The following is a 19,409-nucleotide window of genomic DNA, read 5'->3' on the forward strand; positions in this document are numbered from 1 at the left end:
CTCAGGATGGTTCCCTGGTGGATGCTAGATGCACGTTAAGTGAATGGGGCGCAGCTGTGGACAACGAGGGGCAAAACAGGTTGTACAGCTTACAGCTTACATCACGAAGCCACATAGGGAAGGAGGAAGCAGACTCACCTTCGGCACGGACATTCCTGAAAGAAAACAAAACGCCAGTTAGAGGCGAGTCTGCCGAGCGCTTTTTGCTGAGTCTGAGCTCAGCCCCTCCAGCCGGCCGGGCCGCTGGGGGTGTTGTCCCCGGCGCTCGGGCCCCATCCACAGTCCAGGGCTGGGCCCTGGCCTCTTTGCTGAGCGGGGCTGGGCCGGTAGCTGCGTTTTCTTTTCATCAGCTCCTCATCAGGGCAAATGAGTGGTCAGGATGGAGAACCAGAGACTCAGAGGATCTGCCACAACCGTTTCCTCCTTGAGAGGCCTCAAAGGCTGCCCAGCGCCTGCGGGATAAGACCCCCCCACTTTCGGAACGTCCTTCACGGTCTCACGAGGCCAGGGGGTTTGGGTGAGGGTGAGAAAACAGAGATAGAAAACGCCGACGCACACCCACGCGTGGTGATGATCCCATCTCCTCCCGGCTCCCCAGCCGCCTTTCTTTTTATACTAGGCTGTGGTCTGTTAAGTGTGTGTGTGTGTGAGAAACTTGCTCAGGTGCGTCTGACTCTTAGCGACCCCATGGACTGTCCATGGAATTCTCCAGGCAGGGTACTGGAGTGGGTAGCTCTTCCCTTTTCCAGGGGATCTTCCCAACCCAGGTCTCCTGCATGGCAGGTGGATTCTTTACCAGCTGAGCCACAAGGGAAGTCCTGTTAAGTGTGCAATTAAACATTGTTTTTTAGACAAATGTTGTTAAGTGTGCAACAGCATTCTGTCTAAAAAGAAGGTTCAATTTTAAAATGCCTTTCTTCCCGCCCAGCCCCCCAGGCACACAGGCTCCCGGACACCCACCCCGCCTCCCTGTCCGCACACCCACAGCCCTGAACTCGAGACAGCAAAGCCACCTCCGACCTCCCTGCATAACCAGAGGGCAATAGCCGACAGTCTCCACCGCGGCCTCCCCGCTGCCGGAAGAATCACGGGGTCTCCAGCCCTTTATCCCCAGCGTCTTTTCCAGCACCCGCTGCCCAGCAGGGGCTTAGCATCAAAAGAGGGACTTAGAAGAGCAGAAGAAAATGGATGAGGGTTCAAGTGAGCTGGCACCAACGAGGTGCCACAGACGGCCTCCTCCACCTTAGCTGTGCCCCTCACCCCCCTTGCCCCTGCCCTACTGTCTCCCCGGAACTGTGACCAGAGCTCACCCAGAGTCTTGCCTGAGTCCTCGTATCTCCTGCCTGGCATGCTGTGGCCCATGGGGTCACAGAGTCAGACAAGACTGAGTAAGCAAACAGCAGCATCTCCTGCACTGCCCCTGTCCCTGCACACCTTGGCCCCTATTTATCAGAGGCTGTCCCGTACTATTTCACATGCCTCTGTCCCTGGGGACCCACCCCCTCTCCACCCCCTCACCCCAGCCCCACTGACCACAGCTTCAAGTTCCTTATAGTCATGATCCTCAGACTTACGGCTCTGTGACTCCACAGTTGTGTGTGTGTGTGTGGGTCATATCCAACTCTTCACGACTCCATGGACTGTAGCCTGCCAGACTCCTCTGTCCATAGAATTTTCCCAGCAAGAATACTAGAATGGGTTTCCATTTACTACTCCAGGGGATCTTCCCAGTCAGGGATTGAACCCACATCTCCTGTGTCTCCTGCATTGGCAGGCGGATTCTTTACCACTGTGCCACCTGGCAAGCCCATGAGCAGAGGTTCTCAAACTGGAGCCTGCCTCAGAACCAACCCTAGGGCTTGAGAGAGCAGGTTCTGGATCCCATGCCCAGAGTTGCTGTCTCTGGAGGCCTGAGGAGTAGGTTGCATTTCTAATAAGGAGGAGTAGGTCCCCCAAGCTTGCATTTCTAACAAAGTCCAAGGGCACGTCAGTGAGTGCTGCTGGTCTGGGGATGGGTGAGGGCGAGTTGCCTGCCTGATTTAAGTACCTAAATTTTATCCCGGCCCTGGGCACCTCAGAACGCTCCTGGGCCCATGTCTGGGGCAGGGGGTGGAGAACTGGATACAGAGGCTGAACAACTCGCTGGCGTCTCCCCCATGGCCCCACTGCAAGCTCTTACACCTTCCCTGTTCCAGGCCCTTCCTCTCCAACTGGCTGCCTTGTATTTTCATCCTGTGCTCGTCCAAGGCCCCATCCCATAAGACACAATTGGAACTCTCTCTGAGGAACTCCCTTCTTGGCCTGGGCCACATGGTCTTCCAGGCCACCCCCCCTCATCTCGTAAGAGGAGGTCTTCCTTCCTGAAGCCAGTCCCGCTGGGCTGCGGGTAACTATACTTTCCCCCGCCTCACATTACATACCTTCCCACTTACGAGCCCCTGGTAGCTCAGAGAGTAAAGCGTCTGCCTACAATTCGGGAGACCTGGGTTCAATCCTTGGATTGGGAAGATCCCCTGGAGAAGGAAAAGGCAACCCACTCCGGTACTCTTGCCTGGAAAATCCGATGGATGGAGAAGCCTGGTGGGCTACAGTCCATGGGGTCGCAAAGAGTCGGACGCCACTGAGCGACTTTACTTTCACTTAAGAGCAGTGATGCTATTTTAGTCCTTGTTCTCAAGGTGGGAGAGATGAAAGTTCTGGAAGGAGATTCTTCACCGCTGATGGACTGGTTTTCTCCCCAGTTAGACTTTCTTATAGGAAGGGGCTGTTCTCCGGGGCAACACGTGAGGAGTACAGCATGAGGTTGGATGGGAATGGGATCCTAGTCTTGTTGCTGACCCCATCCCCCTGCGCCCCTGGGCAAGCCCACCTCCTCTGCATGCAGCCTGCCTATCAGGTGACAGGAATCCCACCCACCTAGGTTGGCTATGAGAGTCCATGGGGGAAGCCCCGGCCCCGGGCTCGATGCATCCTCCAGGGGAAGCTGTTACTATTACAGCATCCTCGGCCCCTCACATGGTGCTTTTCACAGACTGGAAACCAAATGTCTGCCGAGTGAATACGTATCCTGAAGAACCAGCCACTCCGGTCCTCAAGGACTGTGCTCACATCCTGGCTGCTTCACTGCAAAGTTCCATTAGCCCCTCCGGTGAAGCCCAGTGCCCCCATGTCTTCCCAATCCCCACATGGCTTGGCCCCAGGGGAGCAGTGGCAGGAGATCAGAGGGTCAGGGCATTTTCCTCCCCGGCCACTTCAGACAACTGAGTCCTCAAGGGCCAGCCGCTCTGCCCCCGACATGGGTCCTCTCTCTGCACACGACTCTCCTTCGAGGTTTTTGTCCTGGCTTTGTACCACTTCCTACTGGTGGCAATGGTAAGGCCACCACTCTGGGTACCCACCCATCACTTAGGGAGCCCTGGCCCCCACTCCCATCTAAATGTTTGTCTGAGTATGCCAACTGTTTCCTGATGGGACCCTGGGGGATAAACAAGCCATGTTTCACCCTCAGACTACATGCTGCCGTGTTTCATCACCAGAGTGGGGAGAAGCCCAGTCTGCTGTGAAATCAAAGGACCTCCCAGGAAGATGCTTTTGCAGAGCTCCACAGGACGAGCCTGTTGGCTGCATTTGAAGCCTGCATTTGTCTTCTTGGGGACCTAGTAGGGCCATACAATGCTCTGCCTATGTAAGACTTCAGATAATGTGGCCTTACCAATGCATTCCAAAGACCAAACAAAGTCATGAGGTTTGTCCACACCAGAGGTCAGGTTGGTTCTTGTGATGGGCCTTTTAGAGAAAAGCAGGAGGGTGTGAACACCCAGATGACAGAGACAGCCTGGAGCTTCGCTCCAGTCATGGCGTTCACACATTTCTCATAAATGTTGGTCTGCAGGGAAGACTTTGCCGAGTCAGGGTAGCACCTGTAAACTTCTGGCTGAACATTATTTAGCATGGGCTTCCCTGGTGGCTCAGCTGGTAAAGAATTCACCTGCAATGCAGGACACCTGGGTCCAATCCCTGGGTTTGGAAGATACCCTGGAGAAGGGAATGGCTACCCACTCCAGTATTCTGGCCTGGAGAATTCCATGGACTGCACAGTTCATGGGCTGGCAAAGAGTCAGACACGACTGAGTGACTTAACACTGGCAAAGGTTTTGTTTAGTTCACACATAAATAGGGTTCAGTTCAGTTCAGTCGCTCAGTCGTGTCCGACTCTTTGCAACCCCATGAATCGCAGCACGCCAGGCCTCCCTTGTCTATCACCATCTCCCGGAGTTCACTCAGACTCACGTCCATCGAGTCCATGATGCCATCCAGCCATCTCATCCTCTGTCGTCCCCTTCTCCTCCTGCCCCCAATCCCTCCCAGCATCAGAGTCTTTTCCAATGAGTCAACTCTTCGCATGAGGTGGCCAAAGTACTAGAGCTTCAGCTTTAGCATCATTCCCTCCAAAGAAATCCCAGGGCTGATCTCCTTTAGGATGGACTGGTTGGATCTCCTTGCAGTCCAAGGGACTCTCAAGAGTCTTCTCCAACACCACAGTTCAAAAGCATCAATTCTTCGGCGCTCAGCTTTCTTCACAGTCCAACTCTCACATCCATACATGACAGAAAAGAAACGCTAGACTTTGTTACAACAACCATCACACCCAAACTACGTTATGGAAAATGAAATTCCTACACTCACTCAGGGGAAAATCCGAGACTGACCACCCAGTCGTCACTCAGGATACCTTTTATTTTCTGAAAGCTGTGTCTTCCAAGGAAACACTTTTATTGCTGTGGGGGATCACAATAAACTGTGGAAAATTCTGAAAGAGATGGGAATACCAGACCACCTGACCTGCCTCTTGAGAAATCTGTATGCAGGTCAGGAAGCAACAGTTAGAACTGGACATGGAACAACAGACTGGTCCCAAATAGGAAAAGGAGTACGTCAAGGCCGTATATTGTCACCCTGCTTATTTAACTTCTGTGCAGAGTACATCATGAGAAACGCTGGGCTGGAAGAAGCACAAGCTGGAATCAAGATTGCCGGGAGAAATATCAATGACCTCAGATATGCAGATGACACCACCCTTATGGCAGAAAGTGAAGAGGAGCTAAAAAGCCTCTTGATGAAAGTGAAAGAGGAGAGTGGAAAAGTTGGCTTAAAGCTCAACATTCAGAAAACAAAGATCATGGCATCCGGTCCCATCACTTCATGGGAAGTAGACGGGGAAACAGTGAAAACAGTGTCAGACTTTATTTTTTTGGGCTCCAAAATCACTGCAGATGGTGACTGCAGCCAGGAAATTAAAAGACGCTTACTCCTTGGAAGAAAAGTTATGACCAACCTAGATAGTATATTCAAAAGCAGAGACATTACTTTACCGACTAAGGTCCATCTAGTCAAGGCTATGGCTTTTCCAGTGGTCATGTATGGATGTGAGAGTTGGACTGTGAAGAAGGCTGAGCGCCGAAGAATTGATGCTTTTGAACTGTGGTGTTGGAGAAGACTCCTGAGAGTCCCTTGGACTGCAAGGAGATCCAACCAGTCCATTCTGAAGGAGATCAGCCCTGGGATTTCTTTGGAGGGAATGATGCTGAGGCTGAAACTCCAGTACTTTGGCCACCTCATGCGAAGAGTTGACTCATTGGAAAAGACTCTGATGCTGGGAGGGATTGGGGGCAGGAGGAGAAGGGGATGACAGAGGATGAGATGGTTGGATGGCATCACTGACTTGATGGATGTGAGTCTGAGTGAACTCCGGGAGCTGGTGATGGACAGGGAGGCCTGGCGTGCTGCGATTCATGGGGTTGCAAAGAGTCGGACACGACTGAGCGACTGAACTGAACTGAGAGGTTGCTAAGCTCTTCTTTCATAGATTTCACATGTAATGGATGGATATAACACTGCAGTTAGCATTTGATTAATACACCTGTGTCCGCTCAGGGCTTCTGTCTGAGGCAGCTCAAGTGCTCAAGCACTTGAACTCAAATTTCACCTGTCGCCAGATTCTGTTGACTTTGGTATAGTTGTGTCTATCATTGATATTCTGACAGTAAATCTCATCGGCATATTCGAGTGGTCTGATGTTTCTCGAATCACTCATGGGTCACTTGGTTTTAATTACAGATCAGAGTAAAACAGCTTACCCCAGGCACACGGTAATTGTGGAATCAATGCCGGCCCTTGTTGTTATCCTAAGCCTAGCAGTGCTTTTTGCTCTCTTTTGGCTACAGAATTTGGTAAAATAAATGCACATCATAAACTTCTACGATCACTGACTTTTGGGGACAGCAGGAAAAACCAAGAAAGACACATGGCTGCTTCCTCCTCATTAATGGAACCTTGCCATGAAGGTGAGTATAGCCGAGTACCTAACGAAGCACGTTCCACATTTTGAACCATTTTGGGATGGAAACCCTAAATGGACTATTTTATTACTTAGAAACTAGTAACTCCTTCGTTAACACGATGGGTGTAAAGGGTGCTTTTCTAGGATGCGGACTTGGGAAAGGAGGGGATGAGGCATCTTTGCGGGATATAGAGAGAAGCTTGGTCCTGCAGGCAGAGGAAAGTGTTCCCTATCATCGCTGAGACGGAAATCAAGGGAAGGATTAAGCACTGCATGATTTATTGAGGATGACATTTCTGAGGTCGCATGGTGTGGGAGGCAGAACTTTGGTCCCACAAAGATGTCCACATTCCTGATCCCCGGGGTCATGTGGATATGTTTCCTGCCCCAGCAAAAGGGACCTGGCAGGAGTGATTCAGCCAAAGACCTTGAGGGCAGGCACTTATCCGGGATCATCTGAGAGCTCCAGTGTAATCAAAAGGGTCTTTAAAAGAGTCAAAGGAGATATGAAGACAGAAGCAGAGGTCGGGACGATGGTCACCTGATGGAAGGCCACCACAAGCCAAGAAAAGTGGTGACCTCTAGAAGCTGAAAGGACAGGGAAACAGGGAAGAAGCCTGCCCATACCTCGATTTTACCCCATGTCAGACTTCTGACCTCCCGAGCTCTAAGACAATAAATTTGTGTTGTTTTAACCCACTAAGCTTGTGACAATTTGTTACAGCAGCCGTAAGAAACTCACACACATGGGTTTGTCTCAAGCTCTGCAGATGTAGGTCTCATCACTGTTTACATGGGCTGCCCTAGTGGCGCAGATGGTAAAGAATCTGTCTGCCTGCAATGCAGGAGACCTGAGTTGGGAAGATCCCCTGGAGAAGGGAATGGCTACCCACTCCAGTCTTCTTGCCTGGAGAATCCCATGGACAGAGGAGCCTGGTGACTCGCAGAGAATCAGACACAACTGAGTGACTAACACTTTCACTTTTGGGGGCTTCCCTGGTGGTTCAGCGGAGAAGGCAATGGCAACCCACTCCAGTACTCTTGCCTCGAAAATCCCATGGATGGAGGAGCCTGGAAGGCTGCAGTCCATGGGATCGCTGAGGGTCGGACACGACTGAGTAACTTCACTTTCACTTTTCACTTTCATGCATTGGAGAAGGAAATGGCAACCCTCTCCAGTGTTCTTGCCTGGAGAATCCCAGGGACAGGGGAGCCTGGTGGGCTGCCGTCTGTGGGGTCGCACAGAGTCAGACATGACTGAAGTGACTTAGCAGCTGGTGGTTCAGATGGTAAAGAATCTGCCTGCAATGCAGGAGACCCAGGTTTCATCACTATTTACATAGATCTAAAGACTCAAACTTCCTAACAAGTTTTATTTGTTGGCAAAATTTCCTTTTTATCATTTTTTTTTCCTTAAGCAACATTTTTTATCTGAGGCTTAGGAGTCTGTATGTGGCACCTGCCTTCGGAATGGAATTTGGCAGAATCTGTAATTAATTGCTCAGTTAGTTTCTGCAGGTTCAGTTCAGTTCAGTTGCTCAGTCGTGTTCGAATATTTGCCATCCCATGGACTGCAGCATGCCAGGCCTCCGTGTCCAACACCAACTCCTGGAATTTACTCAAACTCATGTCCATTGAGTCAGTGTTGCCATCCAACCATCTCATCCGCTGTCATCCCCTTCTCCTGCCTTCAGTCTTTCCCAGCATCAGGGTCTTTTCAAATGAGTCAGTTCTTTGCATCAGATGGCCAAAGCATTGGAGTTTCAGCTTCAGTATCAGTCCTTCCAATGAATATTCAGGACTGATTTTCTTGAGGATGAACTGGTTGGATCTCCTTGCTGTCCAAGGGACTCTCAAGAGTCTTCTTCAACAACACAGTTCAAAAGCATCAATTCAAGGCTGTATATTGTCACCCTGCTTCTGCAAGTTATTGACTCTTCATTACCTGTCTGTAAAGTGGGACTGCTGCCTGATAGGACTGCTGTTAGGAATAAGGGTGTCTGAAACTGGTTCTGTAAACCAAGAGTAAAACGAATTTCCTTGGTGATGGCTCTTGTAGGCTGTGTATATGCCTCCCCAAATCACTCACATGAGACCCCAGCGAACACAATGGTCCTGCTAGAACATGCTTAGCCTCACTCCTGGCAGAAGCAGCTTTGGAGCTGAGGCGAGAACTCCTCTTACAACGTTGGCTCTGCAGCCAGTTGGTGGAAGGACATGGAGCTTTGAAATCAGCTTGGAGATGTTCCTCCCAGTCATGAGGATCTGGTCAAAGCACTCGACCACTGGATTCTCCATTCCTTCATCTAGAAGTGCTAACACTTTCTTTGCCAGTTGGTTGATAAGATTGAACCTGCATTAATGAGGTTTGCTATTAATTGGATCCCAGGAAAACACCTGGGTAGTGTGGGTGGATGTTTGGCATGGACTGAGTTGAAAATACGGACAAGACTGCCGTGGGAGCCCTGGCAGGGGAGAGAGGTGGCCCTTGAAGAAAGAGGCCGTCCCCTCCAGGGGTGCTCTCATTGATCAGATCAGTCCTTATGATGTCACTGGGGGGAGTTAGGTCGTGGGATGAGGAAGTTGTGGACAGAGGAAAGTCAGACTTCTCAAATACAAGCCACTGGCAAGCACAGACTTTCAATCAAGCTGCTCTCAAACGGGTAGCAGAATAGTGCGTGACCACGTGAGTGGCTATAGGGGTTAAAGGAATATTTAAAAAACTCTCCAGTGCAGCAGTTCTCAAAGGGTGGGCCCTAGACCACCACCAGCAGCAGCAGCTCCTGGGAATCGATGGAAATGCAACTTCTTGGGTACATCACAGACACGTGGAATCAGAAACTCTGAGGGTGGAGCCGGCTGCCTGCACAGTGGCAAGCCCTCTTGGGATACAGTTTGGAGGCCACTCACTCATTACCCAGCATCACAGGAGGGGACTGGCGCGCCGTCAGGCACTAGGCAGTGCTCCCATCCAGGTGGTCAGCTCCTGTGATGTGAGTCTGGCCTTGACTTTTCATTCCCTGTTTCTGAGCTCCGTCCTCTATTTACCAGGACGACGGTGACCAGCAGACGCCTTGCCTCGCCTTCCCCATCTCCTGTCCCCCCCACTGACCTGAGTGTCCGGGGTGGAGGCTCTCAGGACCTCCCTCAGACCTCTTAGGCTCTGCCTCCTGCACGGCCCGGCCTCTGCTGGGGCCCTGACTTCCATCGCCCTTCCCCCCAGCACTGGAGCCAGGCCTCCTACGTCTCCCCCTCTCCTGGCTCCTGCGTGGCTCCCCGCAGCATTAGGGCAGTTAGCGCCTCCCCTTCCCCTCTCTCCTCACTTAGACCCTTTTAGTCTCTTTACAACCACCCTGGACACAGCGAGCTGGTCTGACTTCTGAAAAGAGTTTCAGAGCCTCATGTATCATGTGATTGCCCCCTCCTTTTTTTTTTTGAGAAAATACAGCATTGGTGACTTCAAAAAGAGCCTGGCAAGAGATGCATCAGGTGTAATTGCAGCTGGCGACGACAGAGGATGAGATGGTTGGATGGCATCACCGACGCGATGGACATGAGTTTGAGTAGACTCTGGGAGTTGGTGATGGACAGGGAGGCCTGGCATGCTGCAGTGCATGGGGTCGCAAAGAGTTGGACATGACTGAGAGACTGAACTGAACTGAGGCTTGGTGGAGAAGCATGGGAGAAGAGGCACACTGACTTTGATTTTTTTTTCGACCAAATTGATCAACTTTGATCAAGAAGCCAAAGGGCTTTTTCCTTCCTTCAGTGGGCTTTTGCCACCAGAGTCAGGCTTGTTTCAGAGCAGACAGCCTACATCTATCACCCGAGGCCCTTGTTTTCCGGAGGGGCTCTTCCTGAGGCTGGCTCTTCCTGACCTGTTGAGTTTTTTTTTTCCTTCCTGGAATGTCTTGCCACATTAGCCCACCTCAGGGTCCCTGCTTGTCCACAGGGCAGTTTTGTGCAATTTGGAAAATCGTGATCTTTCTGGCTGGATCTTGCCCAGGGGCACAGCTTAAGAGTGGAGAATGGCTCAATGGCCCCAGGCACTGCCTTCCAGCTTGGGCCTGCTCTGGGGCCTCTGAGCAGGGCACAGCCTGTACCCCTGGGGGCACTGGCCCTGCCCGTCTGGACTTGTTTTTATAGAAATAGCCTCTTTTCCACAACTCCCTTCATCCCCACTGAGAGAACCTATTCTTCCCCTGCTACACTGACAAACAGCTGCATAAACCACCTGCAGTTCAGGAGAGCCGGGTTCGATCCCTGGGTCTGGAAGATCCCCTGGAGAAGGGAATGGCAACCCACTCCTGTATTCTTGCCTGGAGAATCCCCATGGACAGAGGAGCCTGGCGGGGCTGCAGAGTAGAACACGACTGAGAGACTAAACCACCATCACCAGACATCCAACACGCTGATGTGTGCTTTCCTGAAAGCCATTTAATCAAGTTCCTGGCTGTCCTGCCAGCACCGCTGAGAAAAGCAAAAGCATTATCAGGCCTTTGAGAATCGGGAACGTCCACTAAACTCTAGCAACCTGGAGCTGCTTGAGGAATGCGGGGAAACCAGCGCTAATGGGATGGTGGGGGTTTTATGAAGCGACTCTGGCCAAGATCCCAGGGCAGGGACCAGACATCTTGGGCGCTGGCCACCTTGTCGCCCCACTAGAAAGGCGTGGGGCTCTCTGTCCAGCGGCCCTTACCCACCCCCAAGCAGACAGACATGGCATACGAAGCCATACGAAGCCATCTGGCTGCATCCAGGCACTGGCTCCCCGGCCACAGGGCCCCTCATGACCATGCTGCCGTCATCAGCCTGCTGCTTCACTGTCGCCCTTTTGCTGGGTACCGGGAGGCAGGGGGCGCGTCTTCCTTCCTGTGTGTGGATGCAGCAAGCTACCTCGGGGCAGCTTTCGCCACCCAGCAGCCGGGCCTGGTCCTCCATGAATCTGATGGCCGGATCTTCATCTTTCTTGAAGCTGTCTCCGCCTTCCCTGAACTAGGGGTGTGTGTGTGTGGGGGGGGGGTCCCCTGGTCAGGGCTGAGGCTGGCAGTCCTTAGTTAATGCCCCTAGGGGCACTTCTGTTCATTTCGTGAACAGAGCGGCTTAGAGCAATGGAAACGTTATCATCTCGCGGTTCTGGCTGCAAGGCGGAGCTGGTTCCTGCAAGGCTGTGAAGGGCGAGTCTGTGAGGGACTTGTCCCCCAGCTTCTGGTGGGTTGCTGGCCAGCCCTGACGGTCTCTGGCTTGTTTCAGCATCGCCAGATTGCTGCCTTCGTCTTCACCTGGTCCTCTCCCCGCTGCTGTGTCTGGGTCCAAACCTCCCCCTCTTTCTAAGCACACCAGTCACACTGGACTGGGGCTACCTCCTACAGGGTGACCTCACCTGGACTGACTCCACCTGCAATGACCCTGTTTCTATGTAAGTAAGGTCACATTCTGAGGTACTGGGAATTAGGACCTCAGTATATGGACCAGGGGGAGGCAGGGGGTGGGGTGGGGGACACAAACCCCAAACAGCGTTTGTAGGCACACTCCTGGGCTTAGTCGCTCAGTTGTGTCTGACTCTGTGGCCCCATGGACAGTAGCCCACCAGACTTTGTCCATGGGATTCTCCAGGCAAGAATATTGGAGTGGGTTGCCATGCCCTCTTCCAGGGGATCTTCCCAACTGAGGGACTGAACCCAGGTCTCCTGCATTGCAAGTGGATTCTTTACCATCTGAGCCACAAGGAAAGCCCAACCTCCTAGTAATACTTTTTTAAAAAAAAGATTTCTATAAAGAACTGTCTAGAATCACAGGCATAAGAGGCCCACAAAGGCCGCCTCCGATGGTTTTATAAATCACCTGCAGCTTTCAGCATCTTGTTTCCATAACCACAGGTCTGAATTCCTGATGGCCATTCCCATTCTCCCTCAGAAAGAAATCAGCTCTGGGCGCCCCAGATCTAAGCCCCCGGGACGTGCTCAGAGACAGTGTATTCCTCTACTGCAGGGAGAGGGCAGCCAGAGTACTCAGTAAGCTCAGTCAGTAATAGTACTCAGTAAGCTCAGTAAGTAATAGTACTCAGTAAGCTCAGTCAGTAATAGTACTCAGTAAGCTCTTACGCAAAACAGAAAGGTCCAGGGACTGGCCCAAGTTCTGCCTCAGGCGGAGGCTAATCAGTGACTCAGGGGACGAGTTTACTGGGGGTTATGAAAACCATCCTTGCTCTCCAGGGATTTCCTGTATCTGCACCTGGACATTCTTTTTTTTTAAATTAATTTTTTATTGAAGTATAATTGCTTTACAGAATTTTGCTGTTTTCTGTCAAACCTCAACATGAATCAGCCATAGGTTTACGTCGGGAGCCACGTTAGGCATTACTGACAAAATAGAGGCATGGCCCTAAACCCCGTCCCTTTGTTCCCTAGGCACGGACCCGGAATGAAGGAGTTAGGCTTTGTGATTCTGACTTGTTTTTTCCTTTCCTCGGCTGAGTTGACTGAAGAGAATATTAAGGTGCTTATTGTTTTTGAGAGGAGCATGAGAAGGCATAAAGCCTTCTGCAGCTGTGCTCAAAGAATAATTCATCAAGTTAATGACTGACATTTGTTCAAGGACTTTTACAAAAAAGTGTTCCAGAGTGAGCACACAGGCCGCAGCTTGAGGCCATGGAAGGGATTGCTATCTGAAGCCCATTTGTGAGAAAAGTGTTTATGGCAAAGGAGTTTGCTGAATTTAGGACTTAGGAATAATTAAAATAGTTAGAAGCTAAAGATTTAAGGATTGCTGTAATGTTACAATATTCTACTATAGCTTATAGAAATTAGGGACTTTGGAGATATTTATTAGCTAGAAGCTCTTTCTAAGAAATAGTGAGCTTAGGATACTAGGGGCAAACAGGACTTAGAAAGATAAGAATTAAACTGAGGAATGCGGTATGCAGCCCAGACATTAGCATGAGTTACAGTGTATTCACAAGGACACATGAGAAAAAGTAGATAAGAGAATCGCTGAGGGAGGAACTCCTTTTGAGGGGCAACAATGATTTTTGGAGAAAAATAAATCTGGGTCAATGGGAACTAAAAATATAAAACCTCTGACCTAATGCTTTTGTAGAAGTATAAAAGAGAATCATAAGCTTGAAATAAACAGGCAGTCCAAGAAGAATGAGAGGCTGCCTCAGTTTCTCGCCGACACTGCTCACACCTTCAGGTTGAATCCCTGGCTGCTGGAGCTGGACTCCAGCAGGTTTACATACATCCCCTCCCTCTTGAACCTCCCTCCCATCTCCCTCTCCACCACACCCCTCTAGGTTGATACAGAGCCCCTGTTTGAATTCCCTTAGACATAATGCAAATTCCCACTGGCTATTTTACATATGGTAATGTAAGTTTCCATGTTACTCCCTCCACATCTCACCCTCTCTTCCCCTCTCCCCATGTCCATAAGTCTGTTCTCTACGTCTGTTTCTCCACTGTTGCCCTGTAAATAAGTTCTTCAGCACCATTTTTCTAGATTCTGTATATATGTGTTAGAATATGATAGTTATCTTTCTCTTTCTGACTCACTTCACTCTGTATAATAGGTTCTAGGTTCATCCACCTCATTAGAACTGACTCAGATGCGTTCCTTTTTATGGCTGAGTAATACTCCTTTGTGTATATGCACCACAACTTCTTTATCCATTCATCTGTTGATGGACGTCTAGGTTGCTTCCATGTTCTAGCTATTGTAAAGTGTGCTGCAGTGAACAATGGCATATGTGTGTCTCTTTCAATTTTGGTTTCCTCAGGGTATGTGCCTAGGAGTGGGATTGCTGGGTCATATGGTGGTTTTATTCCTAGTATTGTAAGGAATCTCCACATTGTCTTCCATAGTGGCTGTATCAATTTACATTCCCACCAACAATGCAGGAGGGTTCCCTTTTCTTCCCACCCTTTCCAGCGTTTGTTGTTTGTAGACTTTTTGATGATGGCCATTCTGACTGGTATGCAGTGATATCTCATTGTTGTTTTGATGTGCATTTCTCTAATAATGAGTGATGTTGAGCATCTTTTCATGTGCTTATTAGCCATCTGTATGTCTTCTTTGGAGAAATGTCTGTTTAGGTCTTTTTCCCACGTTTTGATTGTGTGTGTGTGTGTGTGTGTGTGTGTGTGTGTGTGTGTGTGTGTGTGTGTTCTGGTATTAAATTGAGCTGCTTGTATATTTTGGAAATTAATCCTTTGTCAGTTGTTCCATTTGCTATTATTTTCTCCCATTCTGGGGGTTGTCTTTTCACCTTGCTTATCGTTTTCTTGGCTGTGCAAAAGCTTTTTACACCTGGACATTCTTATATTCTACAAGGATACCCTATAGGGATTTCCCTGGCGGTTCAGTTGTTAAGACGCTGCCTTTTCAATGCAGGAGGTGCGGGCTCAATCCTTGGTTGGGGAACTAACATCCTACATGCCAAGTGGCCAAAAAAATAAAATAATAATAAAGTGGAGGCTAACAAATTTTTAAGGAAAAAAAAAAGGAACATTCTGTATTCTGAACTTAAGAGTGAGGCTGACTCTAAATGGTATGACAGCTGACAGTGAAAAAACAAATATATTCTCAGGGTAAAGACAGACCATGCCTCAGAGCTGTTGTAAAAGGAAACAGGAGAGAATGAGAGAGGAGGGGTTCCTGGCCTCTGGACGCCACCACCATGGTGAGTCCCATGCACCCAACAGGCAAGGGAAACAAGCGTATTACCGTTGGCCCTGACCTGAATATCCTCACAGGAGAACACAATGCCTGCAGCATGCAAGTGTCACTAAATTAAAAACAAAACAAAACACTAAAACCTATCTTCTGGTCTTTAGAGGAGTTTCTTTGGAAGCAATTAAAAATAAGTTAAAGACCTGAAATTTTGGACATAAAGATTTTTTTGCTCTAAGATGTTAAATCGTGACTAGAAAAACTGCTTTCTGATCATGGTAAGTGTGAAGTTAGGCTGCAAAACTAGGTACAGAATGCAAATGCTTTCCTCTGTTGATATTTACGTTGAACACGGCTCCATCCTGTCATAAGAATACATAAGAATACCCGTAAGAAATTTCTAGAAGTAGAATGCTGATAAAACATTGTGTGTACTTTAGATTTTATTTGATATTACCTAACAGCTCTCCACAGAAGTGTTAGGTGACTTACTTTTTCCAATCTTATGATTTTGGAATGAACACGCACGGAAGAGAGAACTATATATATATATATATATAAACAAAAAGCTAAACACTATTCATAGTTAAAGATTGCCTGGAAACTTTATCCACTGATCCAGAACACAGTATAACAGAGTCTGGACATTATTTTTAGAATTAATGAGGTAAATCACCCATGTCTATGACATCACTGTGAGCATTTCTGATTTACCTACTACTATGTACTCGGGGGTGTGTTTACAGACCAGTTCTGTTATTAAATAGACTTGTTCAGGATGGATTAGAGCTATGACTGAAAAATCCATCTGTCTTGCTGGGGGGAAGACACTAGTTACTAAATGCAGCACCTAAATTGAGGATGCCGGCCACATTGGAGTGATCTATGCACACTATGAATATTTCCTAACTAAAGTTATTGATAAATAATACACATATTTCAGAGAGAATGTTTTCTAGTACCATTTACATTTTTAAGTAAGTGTTAGTCACTCAGTCATATCCGACTCTGCGATCCTATGGACTGTAGCCTACCAGGCTCCTCTGTCCAAGGGACTTTCCAGGCAAGAATACTAGAGTGGGTTGCCATTTCCTTTTCCAGGGGATCTTAACAACCCAGGGATCGTCTCCCTCATTGCAGGCAGATTCTTTACTGTCTGAGCTACCAGGGAAGCCTGCTTCTAGTACCATGTATAGGGTTAAACAGTGTTCTCCCAAAACTATGGTCCTTTCCATAATCTTGGAAGGTGATCTTATTTGGAAATGGGGTTGTTGCTGATGTGAAGACTGGAGACAAGGTCATCCTGGGGTAGGATGGGTTCCGATCCCATACGACCGGTGTCCTGGTAAGAAGACAGCCACGTGCACACAGAGGGAAGACAATGGCCACGTGATGATGGAAGCAGACGGGAGAGCAGTATCCACCAGCCAAGGCATGGCAGGCTGGCTGAGAACACCAGAAGCCAAGAGGAAAGGCAGAGAATAGACTCCCCCTATGGCCTTCAGAGAGCATGCCCTGCTGACACCTGGGTTTCTTCCAGCCTCCAGAAATGCGAGACAATAAATTTCTGCCGTTGTAAACAACCTGGTTTGTGATACTTTTGTTACAGCAGCCACAAGGGAATGAATACATCATGGAACTTACGTGTTTGGACTAAATGAGAAAAACGTTTGTTCCTCTAAGAACATCTCAGTCATCCCTCCTGACATGTCCTAATAGAGCTTGCACGAAAACCCTGCAGAGAGTTTGAAATGCTGAGTCTGAGCACTTTTAACAGGTCTTCTTATGGTTTGGGAATTTTCTGGTCTTACGTCTGTCCTTGAACCAAACTTTCCTGACGGGCACAGCTCCAGGGTCACACATCTCCGTGAAATCCAGGCGACTCGGAAATGCAGGCTGACAGCAGTCCAGGGGGAGGTGCGGGCTGGTCTCCAGTCTCGGAAGGACTAGACCGTCCTCCTTGCTCAGCACAGTCTCTGGACAGTCGCATCCCTGTCTTGGCTGTAACATCTTCCACCTGCTGAGACGGTCCTGTATCCCCGTCCTGCCTGCTGATAGGAGCTGCACCTGGACCGGGTCTGGGCAGCCAGTCCTGTTCACATCGACCCCACGGGGTGACCCCACCACGTTGTTTCCTCGGGGATACATTTCTGACCTCTGTAACCAGGGGACAAAGTTCCGAAACCAGCGATTCCCTGCTTCTTGATGTTGCAATCCCAGGGCTATGAGTCAACGGTTCGTATTCATCTTCTGATAATACTGCCTCTTTCTTTCACCACCATCATGGAGGAAGGAGGAATGTCCTGAGTCCACCCTTGTTTTTATTTCCCTCTTGGCTCACCTGGGACGCCCGCCTACTTTCTCTCCTGCCAGAGATGGAGCCGAGATGTGTGGAGAACTGTGTCCAAGAGCAGCCACGGCCCAGAAAAGTGGGAAAAGAGCTGGCTGGCAGTCCCTGCACCGTGGCTCCATTCGTCAGCTTGACCCCAGGGAACAGATGGCTCCCTGGAAACAAGCCTGGTGGCTCAACCAGCCCCTGGAACAATCCCCCAAGCTGTCTCTGTCCTTCAGCAACTCAAAGGGCAGTGGGGAAATTATTGATCAGAAATCCAAGAAAACCAAAACTGGAATAATTCCACTCAGGACATTTTGTGGGGATGAGAAGGGCTATGCAAAAATTTATCATGAAGATGGCAAATTCTCCAACCTTGACGAGACACCGTACATGACTGCTTTCACTGGTCTCATAATACTTTATTTCCCTCAACTGTCATTCGGTGTGGGAAAATGTTTCTTATGGGCTTGTGCTTCTGCCCCTGAGGATATGAGCTTCTTCAGGGCAGGACAGTTTTGTACCCTTATGTGGTAAAAGTACAGAAACAAAATACCTGCATAAATAGGTGATTCAGGTCAACCCGTGCCAGCCTTAGCTGGCTCCCTTCGCGAGCTAAGCTTCCGATTCTAGCTACTAATGTGTCCCAAGTTTGGTCATCGAAGACAACCCAGGGCCCAGACTGCACTCGATCTTGCTACAATCTCGTTCTGGGGGCACAGTAGTAACATGGGGACGTGGGCGAGGGTCAAGAAAAGAAAGCTGTCGTTTAGAGTCACGTAGGGTGGTGATTCTCGAAGTGTGGTCCTGGGCACTGTCAGGAGCAGCAGCATCTGGGAACTTGTAAATCCTTGAATCCTGCCCTGACCCACCGATACAGACATGTTAGAGCCGGGGCCTGGCTACCTGTTAGGATAAGCTCTAGCTCAAGTGATCCCGATGCAGGCTGAAGTCTAAGGCACACCACTGCCTTAGAGCGTGTGTTCTAAATCACTTCAGTCGTGACCATCTCTTTGCAGCCCAGTGGACTGTAGCCTGCCGGGCTCCTCTGTCCATGGGATTCTCCAGGCAAGAAGGTGGAGTGGGTTGCCGTTCTGTCAGCCTAAAAGGACCCAATGTCAGAAGTTTCCTTTTCTTACTCTGGGGAGGAAGAGGTTCTCCTGAGGTTCCGATGCCCTCAGCCCCCTCTGGTGTGGGACCCCCCACCCCCCGCCCAGGCTTCTGGCCGACAGCAGCAGTGCCAGCCTCCCTGGCCCTTTGGCCCTGTTCATAGGTCTACCCAAGAGCTTCTAGGAAGAGGAGAGACTTGTAAATACCCAGGGTTGAGGGACCTTCCAGGCTGTCCTTGTATACTCAGGCAGGAAACTAGCATGAAAAACTCTTCTGAAGGACGCGCGAGGCCAGCAGGAAGCGGAGGGCTGGGGCAGGGGTGGATAACAAAGTGAATGAACTGCTCAAGTTGGCCCGGAGGCCCTGGCCTGGGTGTCGGGGAACTTGCCTCCTAGAACCTGAAGCCCCCTCAACTTCCATTTTCAGAGGCCCACGTGGGGCACATGACAGAAGCAGGATCTATGGTTTTCTAGAACCAGAGGGAGGGAAGAAATTTGTGAGAACAACTTCAGCATAAATCTTTGCTAAGCTCTTGGCCAGGGGTTGGGGTGGGGTTACGAGGAGGAACATTGAATATTTGAGATTTTCAGCAAAGGCATCCCCAGCCCTCCAAAGGCCTCAGAGGGGGCTTCCCAGTCAAGGCAGGTCAGCCCTGGCCTCCTCTGCACCTCGACTCTGATAATCTCACACGTTCACTGAAGCAAAGGTCAGCAAGCAGCTTCGGCTTCATGCCAAATCCAGCCCTTTGCCCTTTTCTGCAAGGCTTGCAAGCTAAGAATGATGTCTATATTTTAAAAGAGTTGAAGAACACACTTAAAGACTATTTCATGATACCTGCAAGCTGTATACAATGTACATTTCCATGCCCATCAGTAACATTTTACTGGAACACAGATTTGCCAATTTGTTTCATATTTCAAATTCCAAGGGTGGAGTTGAATAGTTGCCACAGGCACTGTG

The 19,409-nt window shown here is 49.5% G+C and overlaps 1 protein-coding gene across 1 annotated transcript in view; it reads right to left on the bottom strand.

Moving 5' to 3' along the window:
- SLC15A1 (solute carrier family 15 member 1) overlaps positions 1–19,409 on the bottom strand; it is a 61,949-nt gene that overhangs the window by 41,006 nt on the left and 1,534 nt on the right. The window contains exon 2 of the mRNA XM_068984376.1: positions 139–155. Within this exon, the coding sequence (XP_068840477.1) occupies positions 139–155 (17 nt within the window). The remainder of the gene's footprint in view (positions 1–138; positions 156–19,409) is intronic.

This window comes from Capricornis sumatraensis, chromosome 12 (assembly GCF_032405125.1).
Source record: "Capricornis sumatraensis isolate serow.1 chromosome 12, serow.2, whole genome shotgun sequence".
Lineage (NCBI taxonomy): Eukaryota > Metazoa > Chordata > Mammalia > Artiodactyla > Bovidae > Capricornis > Capricornis sumatraensis.